We start from the raw sequence: 13,887 nt of genomic DNA on the forward strand, positions 1-13,887 counted from the left end.
GCTAGCAGCAGGAGAGACCTCGTTCCCACCCATTAATTTTGTCAGGGCAGATCTTTGGGAGGGATCTATATCACGACTCATCCTTTTACTTACTTGCACTGTTTTTGATTACATTCCTTTCCTCAGTGCATGAAGAGCAGGAGCCAGAAGACTTCTTGAGGTAGAGCAGATCCCTGCAAATACAGTGCAAGACTCGACAAAAAACAGGTGTTAGGTTCAGACCTTAACATTTTAGAAGCAAGAAAGTGACTGCAGGAAAAAAAAAATATGGGAGGTAAGATGATGACTATCAGTTTTAAATTTTGTAAAACGTATGCACTTAATTCCTATGTTGCTCAGGTTTATTTCCCTTAAATTGCTGGTTCGCATCAGTGTCATGAAAAACAAGTTACTGTGGAAGAAGTAAATTACACTGGTACTCAATATAAATAATCAGTTTTTCTACTTGTTGATTTAGTCTCCTTTGTTCACTGTCATGGAGAAAATATATGGGTAATCAAGTAGAAGACATAGTTGGGATAGAAATACTTTATTTCATCTGAAGAGAGGAGTAAGTCCATACAATACTAAGATAACTGCTCCACGAGGAGTGTAACATTTCAGTATGTATCTCTCCTCCTTTTCAATTTCTGAGGTTTTTCCTTAACACCTAAGATGATTGATAACTAAGTTGGTCCTGAATAAGAAGTGTGAGAGAGTAGACACTGCTGCATTAGTAGACAAAGGTAGTAGGCAGACAGTAGAGAGTAAAGAGTAGAAAATAACCTTTTGGTTGGAGCCTAAATCTTCAATTGCAGCTGCTGAAAACATGCAAGAAACAATTTGGGTTCAGTACTATACATCAACTCTAAATATTTCCAATCAGTCATTTAAACCTTAGTGGTCAAAGAAACTTATCTTCCCCCCTTTAATTCTTTTATACATAGTATATACAGAAGTTGTACTACTCCCCTGAGCCCCAAGACTACTGTTAAAGTGTGTGTGCTTTAGGCAATTTTTTTAAAAACCAACCTCCACATGACTGGCAATCTTGTAAAAATGTTGTATTACTAGTAAAAAGATCTGGCTGTTATGATTGGTTAGCAAATTGTTACACAGACAAGCGCTTCATTCATTTGTTCATTCATTCAAAAGTCATTCTTAAAGGATATGGTATTAAGATTCAAATGGTTTGAGAGTCACTTTCATCACTAACATCTGAAGCACCCTTTCTTTCAGTAGTTACAGCAGCAAGAGCAGTGTCCACTTGAACTTCCTCTTCATCAGACTGAATAACTGGGGACTCTCCTTCACTTGCATCTTGGCTGGCAGAATCAGTACAGGTTGATGACAATGAAGACAGTTTCTGTCGCAATTCGGACTGGCTGGGAACCTGAAGGCTTATCTCATTCACATAGGTGTTGGAGTCTGGCCCTTAGAGTTGGAAAAAGAAAAAAAAAAAAAAGAAAAATCAAGCTGTGGCTCAACAAATAAATTGGTAAGTCAGTACATTAAGCGAGCTCGTGAGTTGCATTCAGGCCGCTCTGCTGCTTTTGCAAAATCTCCTAAGACAGCAAAACAAAATACAAAGCTGCCTATTGGCTTTTCACAAGCCAATTTAGGCCAYAAGGTTGCTTTAGTCTGGGTCTGATTGTATGTTTGTTTGTCTCTCTTTCTAGTATTTCTAATACTTTAGATCAAATAAGCTTAGATAGCAGAARTATTAAGTAAGTCCTGATTCTAAGAGTCATAGCTGATGACATAGTTTGCCTCTTAGCCAAGACCATTTAATCCTCCTAATTCTGACTTTTGATRAAGGCTGTTCAGCATCTGCTGAGAGTCATCACCAGTAGAAAAATCCTCCTAACAAGCTTTGTCCAACAGAAGGACATGAATTAACCTGACTGAAATTTAAAAATCTAACTAAAAGAGATAGATAGGCAATATTGGTAATATTTGTAATCTCCCGTTTTGATTGAGAACAAAGATGCATAAACAAAACAAAACTTTGCCTGAAGTATCAAAGAATTCCTTTGGTAAAGCTGTATCATAGCTCAAGTGCACAGAAACGGTATTTTTAAGACTCCGTCTGCTCTTTCTTACTCAAAAAGACATTTTTTTCCTAAGCAAATTCAGTGTAACGGTGTTTGCAGTTTAAGGGTCAGATTTCAAATTTCAAGTCTCTTCCTTAGACACTTCCTGAAAGTAAGAATGGAAAATGGAGACATCTAAACTCTCTTTCCATGCAATCCACCACAGGGCCCTTTTATTATTTATCTGCTAGGCCCGGCAAGTATGTCTCTATAGTTAGGGGACCTGACTTACTTAGGTGCTGAGTAACCTTAGTGAGAAAATGATCTTAAAAATCCAATGGGATTTTATACAATTTGTAAAATATGTTTTCAAGAGGGACAGATGGAAATGAGCAGATCACTGTGCCCTGCACCTCTGCTAAGGCTGGCTTCAGAGCATTGGACAATTCATTGTTCTCACGGGTCTTAYCAAGCATCCCAGTGTTGATTAAAAAAAAAAATGTTTTTAAACAATAGCATTTGGGAGCAACAGGAGATTGTTGTACGAGACACTGTAAGGTATGCTAAATGTTGCTCAGGCACATTTCTTGAAACGGGCTATTCTGGACTTAAACTTGGACAGTGAGTAGCCCTGTACGTGACATTGCCCTAGCCTCTGTGGGAGACAGGAACTCCACAGGTCTACGTGCATTAAGCACATCTCTAGTTTAAACAGAAGTCCATAAAGACACAGTACAACATTCAAAAGTCTGGACTGAAWACACCCTGCCACTCCAACGTACTCTGTCAGTTCAGAATGTCTAGCCGGTCTATTAAGTTGCTTCTTCATGTTAATACAAGAATACACTGAACACAAGTGGTATTACAAAGATACTATCAGAACACAGAACTGTTTTAAAAGACATCTATCATTATGCTGTGCACACCAGCATGCATAGATGACCTTACTTAAAACTGAATGCACAAGGGAGGAGTGTTCCAGAGTGGCACAGGTGCATAAGCTTTTTAGGTAATTTGCAGACTGTAGTGAAAAGTTGCTAAACCAATGCCCATAAAGTAGCACAATTTATAGCAAGGCAAATTTGAACTTATTTTTGTTTTTACCAGTTATTAGAATAACTTATCTGCATTGTGTGGTGGTCAGTAAAATTATAAAACACATCTCTCCCTGACAAACCCAGTTCTCCACTGACAGCAAAATGAAGAATTGTTGTGTTTAAATCATCTCACTTTTCTGAGAATGAGGACTAGTGTATATCTGACTTGATACTAGAATGCAAGGTCCCTTAAGTAAGCACAAAAATCCTTTCTAAGTCAAAGTGAAATGAATCATCTGGAACCACAAAAATAAGATTCACAACACCGTAACACTATAGTAGTACCATCTGTAGGGGAGTAAGTCTTGATGCAAACCTGTCCAGCCTCTTTGCTAAGATTAAAGTGCRAGAACATTACAGCACTAGCATATTATATTACAGGGTGTGCACACATATATATATGTATGTATATACTAAAAAATATATATAAAAAGATATAAAATATACAAAATATAAAATATAAAATCTATACACAACATTTATACATACACTGTAATAAATAATTTTATTACAGCAGAAAATAATGTAGCTTTTCTAAAAGCTAATATTTTTTAAAAAATCAATTGCATTTAATGGTTTCTACACTTCCTTAAATAGTCCAGTTATGCTGTTTTTGGAAGATTAAGCTGAGAAATGAAACCTCTTTGTCCAGCATCTGTTAGAAATCCAACAAGGGGAAACAGTCCTAGATCTTGTAATAAGTAAGTTGCACGCTCAAACAATGATCAACAGCCATGAATGGAATGCCTACCTAAAGCCAGGCATGTGAATTTATCTTTTGCAATAGAAACTAGAAACCTYGGTGGTTAAGTATGCATTGACTACTCTCTGTAAGTTTTTCATGTTCACAGCAGGTAACAATCACTTTTACATAGGGCAGAAGAAAATTACCCCATGATATTCTTCACTTTTTTCTTTAAATTCTATCCTTGATTTTGTGATATGTAAAGTGTCTTGTTTCTTCATTACTTGTTATTTTGGTKGTTTTAGGAAAAGACATTTTAGTACTGAAATAAGCTTTTAATTTAGAAAAATTATTTCCCTGGTGCATAAGTATCCAGGATTACTAATTGTCTGCCAYGAGCATATTTTTTATCATGCTGCAGCTTGCCAAATTCTAAATCTGATTTTGTTCATCACAACACAAATAAACCCTCTGCATTAAGATTAATTTTATCCAAGTTACCTAACTTTACAATAAGAAGGCTATAAAGAGCTGCACTATCAGAATCACTYTTTCAAGCTTCCAGAACGTTTTCAGGTATTAGATACGGACCACTGTGTTCAGTCAGGTTGCTGAACATCTCATTAACAATCTCAAATGACAAAGCTGGCCAAAGCTGACCCAGATGTATTTTAAAATGCCAACTTTAAGACAAAATCTAAGAAAGCATTTTCAAAAACACAAACCCAACTTCAACAAACTAACTTTCTGTTCATGTTTGGTTTGTTAAGGCATCCCATAGCAACTTCATATCAAAGATCCGGAGAAGCAGATTCTTCTCTTACACCAGAAAGCAATATATAACTCATCACCTAGCCATATCGTGACAAAAATGACATGAAGCTATAGTGACTATAGAAAAAGACACATGACCATAAGCTTTGCAGCAAGCTTTTCTATATTGCAACTAACTTTAACCTTTTCAAAGCTGATTGAGTATTTTTTACTATCTATGTAAAGTACAGTGTTTTGTGAGATAACAGCATCCATTACACATACAAGCAATTCTGTTGATTTATCACTTTGTCTGTAAGCACACTGTCATTACTAGTAACATACCTAGCATGGGAGAAAGCATATTATTGTCCTCGCCTCCTGAGTTTAAAAAGACATCAAGTGCTTCTTGGTCAGACATGTCCATTAGGTCCATCTGTTCCAGCATGTCCACATTCACTTCCATGGAAGACATACTTCCAATTGGTTCTGTAGTGAAAACAGTGCAGTGAGCAAACTCACAATCAGCTACATGATGTTATTACTTATGAAAGCTTTAATAGCTACTATAATTGTGTGTATTTGTTAGAATTAAACTAGCTAAGGAATGAGCACACTCACATCAGATAACTGCTCAGCAGCAATCTCAGCCCAAAGCCAAGAGTTCTCTGTGCAATCCTTTTTTTTTTTTTTGCAAAACTAACGACCATCACTGCTCTTGTAAAACACATTTTTAGCAATAATGTTTACAATGCAATACTATCAGAAACATGCTAAGATTAGGCCCAGGGGCCAAGTTTTAAACTTTGCATTTTGCAACGCTCCTCCAATTTCTTCAATTAAAGGTCTTTTTAACAGAGAAGAAATATATTTAAGCACACGCTCACTAAATGTCCATATAAAAGGAACATGAAAATTCAGAAAATTAATATTAATGTTAACAGAGAACAGCCATTCCTTTTCTTTCTTCAATCTTTTCTATCAAGTGACAATAGGATGCAAAGCCTAAGCTGATGCCAATATCTTCTCCCAGCATAAGGATTTCACATCACATTTCACACATAAACAAACTATTCATTATTTTTAGGATAATACCTACAATTCACATGGGAAATAAATACTTGGATGAACATCATCTTCCTTGAATAAAAAAGGATACACACAGAGCAGGTACACAAGTACACAAATTTAAGTCCAGCTGCTATACTTGTAATATCAAATATTGTAATTAACAATTTAACAGTCTACATAAGTTTAACAATCACACTATTAAAAGCCTTCATATGTGAACTGAGGTGAAATCCTGTAATCTTACCATTTTTTTTCCAAATATATTACAGCTCTGTCTCTTACACATACTGGAGGCTCAAATCTTTCTTTAAAAATACGATCTCTGCAGGTTCTGCATTATTCTGCAAAGTTTAGAAAATGAGGTACCCATCTCTCTAACAAAGCAATGTGTAAAGTCGCAGTAGTGACACTGCCCACTTTAAGGGTAAGTGAACTATATATACAGAAAGTGGACAATCCAAATTCAATTCCTTCCTCAGAGCAAAGGATTTCAAAACTTACATATGTTGCTTCCCATAAGATTGTCCTAGAAACAAAGCTAGAGCACATCTTGCAGATTAGCATTTATAGCACTGACGCAGAGAAATGGAAATTTTGGATTGTATTCCCTGTTCTAACATTTCAAATGACAGCAGAACTGGTCTTGGAGCACGGACAGATTCCCTACATTCTTCCCTCCTACATGTGTAACATAACCTCCTGCTTGCTTGCTTTCTGGTCCTACAATCCCTTCTTTTCGGCCCAACAGATGGTATACCTCCCACACAGAAGTTTCTACAGTCTACAGCAGTCTTGTCCTGTAATCAGGAGGAAGATGCCAGTCTTGAATCATTTTATAATATGGAGAGAGCTGAATCTAGMTCTCTCATGTTCTAATCATGTACTCTGAATATTATATAGACAATATAAAAAGCCGCTATCTGGAAACTGTTTTGAAAGACAACACTGAGCTTTGTCTGCACCTTTTAAAATTTTCTTAAGAGGCATCTGCTGTCATCCTGCCTGGTCATCCTGGCTTTGCATCCTAGGCTTTGCAACACCAGTGAACAGAAGCAGCCACCTACATCCATATCTTCAGAGAGATGGATGCACTCTTCAGCTGCATAGAAGTGTGCTGTTCCAGTCAGCACCTGAGTGCTTTGCATTTCCACTGATCTCTCTCAGACAACTCCTCAAACAGCAAGCAGAGAGTCTGTCTGACTGATTTTCTAAGCTGCCTAACTCCCCTGGGACCCAAATGTTGCTTTAAAAGTCTATCTTGAGTTTTGGATTCCATCAAAGAAGACACGATCAAAAAATTCAGGCACTGCAATACTTCAGCTGTAAGCGCTTAAAGCTGTTGCTGACTGGCCCCTAAACAATGCACTCTGGGTTTAAGTYGGGTGTTTGTGGACTACATAGAAGGTATTTTAAAACTTGCCTCGTCTCTCTGCTATTTGTAAGTATCCTGTAGAAAGGTATTGCTCCATGTCCTGCTGGAAGGCTTCTTCAAAAAACTTCTGACGTTCCTTCAGCTTCATCTGCTGGGTGTGTTCCATATCCAAAACCTTCTGGGCATGTTCAGCATCTAGCTCAGCTGAGTATAAAACAGAAACAAACAAATAAAATCTCGTGTATAYATCCCTCTAACTCAGAATTTTAAAGCTGGTGAGTAAGGTCAATACTGCCAGACTACTATTACAGACAGTTAAAACAGGTTGTTGTTAAAGGAGGCTTCTGCACTTGGCAACTGTATTTTAGAACTGACAGGATAAGAATATTGTATTAGACACCATTAAAGTGACATCATAACTATCTATCTTGAGGCAAGATGCAGATTTCCTGAACTGAATAAACTGAAACACCTGAATGAACTACTTATCAATAACCAGRACTTCAGAATTCTTCTGGAGGGGGGTCAAAAAAAAACTATGATGTTTCTGCTATTATGCAGACATAATACRCACAAAATTAGTAACTTTGATTTGAATATTGCAGCACATTGATACCATGATCCATCAATAATACAAAAGAAAACATACATATGTATGCATATATGGGGGTATACATATGTATTTACGTATATGCAAACCCCCACATATTTACACAAACCTGTATAAATCTTACTTTCTTCAGTCTCCATATAGACTGGAAAATACCTTCAAGAAGATTCTTGCTCTGTGGCAGCTATGTATCCACAGAAATTGTGAAGACAGCCTGAGTCAGCATGACCAGTGTTATAAGTAAATGGTACTGTTTTCAAAGGCAACACTACACAGTCATTAATACCAATATACAAGGTCTTCTCTGTATATAACAGCAAAAAATATGCCAGATGATGACAGTGATACTGACACCAAAGAAGCAGAGCCAACTGCCATGAATTACTAATGTGATACTAAATAAAAAGGGCCAGCYTGTATAGCCTGCCTGTGCAGACATGTAGTGACAACTAAATTTGTTTAAAAATATCTATGATGGGTCTCTAGGAGTTCCTCTTTATTTCTACAATACAACAAAAATTACACTGAAATTGTCATTGGATGATCCTCTCTCTCCTGCTTTGCACTGTAGGAATCACTGGCTGACCACAGGAAAAGGACTAGCATGTTTTGTGACTCCTAAGATCTCCTAGAATAAAACRATCAGGTAGCTACTGAAGTATTAACTTGAGTTAGAACACGATTAGAAGATGCTTTAGGAAAGAAATGCTTTTTAGGAGGACTATATATAAATTGGAAACATTACTTTCCAAGTTCTCCGTCTATTTTTCTGAACTGGCCTCAAGAGCTCCCTGCTTACAACAAAAAAGAATTAGCCAGCTGAGCAGTTGATGGGAAAGGGAGGAGGACGGTGAGAAGAGCTGCTGKTCTGGGCTGTTCTGCCCATTAGGGGAAGTTCCAAATATTGCTAGCTAAAAAGATTCCAAGCTTTCACACATCAGACAGATGCAGCTAGAATATGGCATCCATATGGATAAATGCTGAAAGGGCATAAGCTTTTCTAGGACAAGCAACACATCAGTCTTTCAGGGAAAATGTTACATTAATGGTATTTTAAAATAAAGAATTCATTAAAAGCATTTACCACTCATGGAGATTATTATCCAAATGCAAAACATGTTTCATTAAACCAGGCAAAAACATTACCGAGCAGTAATTCACTCTGTAGCCTGCATCAAGGTCATAGTCATGGTCATAGTTCATATACAGAAGCAACCATGCTGTGATAGTTGCAGAAAGGAGCTATAAAACTGGATTGACATGCTATACATCCATTAAACCATCAGTAAATAAGCTGAAACCTTTTTCTTAAAGCAAATTTCACAAGTAAAACTTTATTATGATTCCAAATGATAAGCAATTATTAATAACACTGTGTATGATGCAGAAATGCTATTCAATTGTAATAATACAAGCCAGCGGCTTTCACTGACTACAGTAATTTCCTGTCTTTCCCATAATATTTTCTGACAGTTTTGCACTCTATATTGGTAGTTCAGGGTATTTTTAACCTAAAAATAGACATAGTATCATCCAAGCAACACATGAAATTTATATGACTTTTTTTCTTAAGACTTCACCGCTGTATTTTTACCTTTTGCCTAAAATATCCTATTAACTATTGAAATTGTCCCTGGCCAAAGCTAAATGATAACAATCACGTGCTGTGCTGACATATTCTAATCAAACTCAAAATACTCTAACTGAAAAGTTGCAGTATGTCTGTACTTCAAGCTCAGTTAAAGGGAATTAACATAAAAAACCTTGTTGTGTAATTTCACACTCTACTAGTTACATTAAGAAGTGCTTGGCTAAGCAAAAGCAAAGTGCTGTGCTCGGGGTTTCTGTTTGTTGTCAGTAACASTGAGGATGGCTACATGAAGCTAATGGGTAAACGTGAAAACAGAAAACAAGGGTAAGGTGTATCRTTTCTTTTACAAAGCTATTCATAATTCCATTTTGCGTAATCTAAGTGTAGCTTTTATATGAAAGTTTATAAAACACTGAACAGAGCCAGCACTAAATGAGTTTTGAGAAAAACAGAAATGCAGACCATATGCTGTCATATACTGCTCAGGTACATCCATGAACTCGTATGGACATCTCTGAGACCTGACCTACACTTCTTAGAATATTATTAAATTTTTCCTTCCACCGTAAGACTGAGAAATACACGCAGTTACTAATTCAAAGTACAATCACATTTACATGCACAGAAATAAAGAGATTACAAAAAAAGCATTAACTCACAACCAGATGCAGATTTACAAGAATTGCCATGATAACCCAGACACAAGCTAGTTTCAGTTCTAAACTAGCAATGATTTTCAAGAGAACAGAACAAAAAGTAGACAAAACTCGTAGGAAAAACTGGAACCTCAGTTTTTTGAGGTACAGCCTTCTGCACTATCCCCACAAACAGCCCCGCTGCCACCACTACCATGGGCAACGCCCAGCTCGTGTCCCCTGTAGCCTCCGCGTGGCTTACACCTGCCTCCTCCTAAGCCTAAGCAGAGAGACAGCACTCTTCCACAAAACTTGAAAAACTCRTTTTCTTCAGTCGCCCACACTGCTGAGCTATGCTCCCTGCCTAGCCTTGCCTTGCCTCCCTCAGCCTGTCTGCATTTGGATCCGACGCAGCCACGTCACACCTTCTGAAGCATGGAAGTCGCTGACAGAACCGGTCACCCTTGCCAGAAGCAGGGTCTGGGCACATGCAGTCTTACCGAGATGCTACAGTGCCCTCACCTCCTCTAGCGAGGTGAAGATTTATCAGCTAGTCTTACTCCCCAAACAGCCGAGCATGACAGAGTAGCTTAAAGCTTTAGTTGTCCTCTGCTTCTGCTCCTTGAGCTGCTACCTGCATCAGCCATGGGCYCTGGGAAGCTGCACCAGTCCAAAGATGGTCCCGAGTTCTTAAAGGTCAATGGAAAACATCAGTGCATCAGAGCATCTCCTTCACTGCACTGMTTCTCCATATGGATACACCCTCCTGACTCCTCCAGCCTTCTTTCTGGGAAGAACTCACCATGTMGTTGTGCCAACGGGCCACGCACTTAGAAATCATGACAACACTAGRAACCCAATATTATTTCTTTGTACAACAGTTACATTTTCTTTTTTTGGTTTACATTTCTGATATTCTTCTGCATTCAGAACATATRCTAGTCAGATGCTGTAATAAATTAATCTTGTAGTAGGAGTTCAGTAAGAACTTCAGGATAGATTATTTCTTAAATGACTTTATGAAATATTTTTATTTACAAATAAGCTCTATTAAAAAGAAAAAAACACATCTTAGCGTTTGAATAAGAGACTAGAAGAATCCAAACTTTAAAGGAAYAAATTACAGTAGCTTATAACCACACACCTCAAGGGTAAAGGATACCATGTTCTGGTATCATTCACCTGACTGCCACTTCCTACAGATTAAAACTTCTGCCCAAATCACTACAGGTTCTATCCAACAAACAATGCGAGTGACCATTTTATACTTTTAAGACATTCTCTAGTCACAAGRAGCAGATATGGTGAATAAGTAAGGCCACAAATAGAACAAATTAAAAGAATGACTACAGTAAAAGCAGCAACTGGAAACACTGGTTCAGATTGCTAACATGTCTCAAGAAAAAACGTGAAAGTGGAAGAGGTCAAGCTGTCCAAGATGGCTTTTTGGAGTCTTCATACTGTTATCCAATTAGTTTACTTTCTTTCAATTATATTACTTWATAATTCTCGTGTGCTAGAATCAATAAAGTGGTCAGGCTCAAGTTCATATAAAAAAAGAAAATTCTCCTTTCAAATCCCTGAGGCAGTACTTAAGACAGTGGGAAATACTTTTTGCAGTGCTGCTCTCACACTCTGCTTGTAAATAATTTCTCTTCAAAATTAATCTTTTGGGTGAACTCTGATATAAAGGCTATATGAATAACTTGCTGTTAGGACAAATATACTTAAGATCTTGCTTACAGATTTGCTACCAGGCAGATTTAATGTTTAAGTCTTATATGCAGTAGGTGGCTGTAAAAGGCACTGAATGCAATCAGTTAATGACTGAACAACTCTATTATTTAAGGATATCTTAAAAGAAACTGAAGTTACATCAAAAAAATTGAACCAGATCATCAAAAAGACTGTACTAAAATAAAACAGTGGGGATATGAAGATTGTGGCTACCCCAAAAAATAATTGAAAATAACGTAGGAATAACAACTGTGACCTAAAAGAAAATATAATAAAAACAGACAATACTTTTACTGCAGGCAGGATGTACTGATAAATACTGAGAACAGCCTCTCCAAGTCAAATCACAAATTATCTGAAAGGAGTACTGGCAGTCAGCACTCTCAATTTTAACCAGCATTCACTTTGTCACTTAAGCTGTGCTTTARTACAAGAGTTTACCTCCAGTGCAGAGTATCACAATAACTAGCTTCTGATTAATAGACCGAACACCATGGACAGTGCAATAATTATGTTTATAGGTATCTTTTTCTACAGAGAGAAAGGTACACACTAAAAAAAAACTGGATGAATTTTGGAGCTTAGCCTGTTTCTCCCCCTACCTGCCCCCCAGTTCATCTGGTTTTTTTGTAGATTCATTCAGATAGACCACAAAATGTAAGCAAGTACTCTTCTGATAGATTTTTGTTGTTTCTAAGGATATCAGAGCTTTAAGTGGTCCTCCACTGAATATGTTCCAGATTATTCACGTTTTTCCTGTACTGGGGGGCCCAAAACCCAACACAGTATCTAGATGTGKTCCAACAAGTGCTGAGGAGGGGAGATGACCCCTTCCCTCGGTCTGCTTGCTGTGGATGCTGCGACCTTCCTTGCCACRGGCAGGCTGCTGGCTCCTGCCGCGCTCGCTGCCACCACCCCTGGGGCCTTTTCTGCAGAGCCGCTCCTGGCTGTCAGCCCCTCCGTCCTGCTGCGGGGGCTCTTCCCACCCAGGCGTGAGGCTTTGCTCTTGTACCTACCAAATGTCGTAAGGTTCCTGCAGGGCCTCTCTAGGTCCTTCTGGGCAGTGGCTCTGCCCCCTGTATCGACCAGTCCCCCCTCATGTGGCAACAGCTGCAAACTTTAGGAGTGACCACTCTGTCACCTCCTCCAGGTCACGGATCAAGCTGCTGAACACGAGAGGTCCCAGGATCGAGCCCTGCGGTACTCAACCTGTCACCAGCTACAGCGTAACCCTTTAACCACTCCCCTCTGAGCCCAATCGTCCAAGCAGCTTTTTACCCATCTGGTTGTCCACCCATCTAGACTACCACATCCTAATTTGGATACAAGAATAGTGTGAGACATACTGTCAAAACCTTATATTCCTAGGAGTAAGTTGGCTGTTCACTGAGAGCCTTCAAAAACAGAATGATAAAAACATAAAAAAGAATAATGTAAGACAGACAAGAAACTTTTAAAATACAAAACAACTTCATATTTTATACTTAAAACTGCCTCATGAATTACCCGCTTTCAGTAGAAATTAGAAAATCAAAATAAGATACTGGAGAGTGCTTCAAAAAACGCCATTTGTCTCACTAATGTTTGAAATATATTTGATGCAATTTAGAGAACATTTGATAACATGAGGAAGGAAGTTCACTCGAGTATTCTGCTATACTTTGCTGAGAAGTGGGAGAAGACTATTAGCAAACTTAAAAAAAAAATCAGATAGATGCATTAGTCTGTGATCCAAATAGAAGAGAAACCAAAACCAGCAACACTACAAAATGTAATTGTTTTAAAACTCTCATTTAACACACTTCTTTGCATAGTAAAAAAGTTTTTTTCAAATGCCTATTCAAATAACTACAATCAGAAAACTAAGTCTTGACTCATTTGACAGTGAAAGAGATAGGCAAAATGAAAGAGAATCATCTCTGTTGGAAAAGATATATAAAACTGCAAATGAGATTTGCTGTCTGACAACCTTTCTATGAAGGTTTCATTCTTCACAAAAGTATCTCAGTTATAGGATTACCTAATCAAATTTTCAAAGACTAGGCATTCCTTGAGAACTCGTAACTAAGTGTTTTTATAAACTGCATCAGAATATGAAAGAATTAATTAGCCCAGAATTAATCTAGTCAAGGAAAAGCAGAGGTTTCACCTCTGCAAAGGAGCTATTTTTTAAGTTACCTGACAAGCAAGTTTAACTGTTGTCTTACTCTGAAATTTTCTTCTTCTTCTAAAGAAGAAAAAGAAGAAAAAGAAGAAAAAGAAGAAAAAGAAGAAAAAGAAGAAAAAGAAGAAAAAGAAGAAAAAGAAGAAAAAGAAGAAAAAGA

The 13,887-nt window shown here is 37.6% G+C and overlaps 1 protein-coding gene across 1 annotated transcript in view; it reads right to left on the minus strand.

Annotated features, from left to right (window-relative positions):
* Positions 1 to 513: 513 nt before the first annotated feature.
* Positions 514 to 13,887, minus strand: part of DTNBP1 (dystrobrevin binding protein 1) — a 77,185-nt gene continuing 63,811 nt past the window's right edge. The window contains exons 8-10 of the mRNA XM_085310058.1: positions 7,039 to 7,194; positions 4,893 to 5,036; positions 514 to 1,413 (exon numbers count right to left, since the gene is read on the minus strand). Of these exons, the coding sequence (XP_085166184.1) occupies positions 1,163 to 1,413; positions 4,893 to 5,036; positions 7,039 to 7,194 (551 nt within the window). The 3' untranslated portion in view covers positions 514 to 1,162. The remainder of the gene's footprint in view (positions 1,414 to 4,892; positions 5,037 to 7,038; positions 7,195 to 13,887) is intronic.

Source organism: Rhea americana, unplaced genomic scaffold, assembly GCF_003343005.1.
Source record: "Rhea americana isolate MKP2758 unplaced genomic scaffold, rheAme1 scaffold_31, whole genome shotgun sequence".
NCBI classification, from domain to species: domain Eukaryota; kingdom Metazoa; phylum Chordata; class Aves; order Rheiformes; family Rheidae; genus Rhea; species Rhea americana.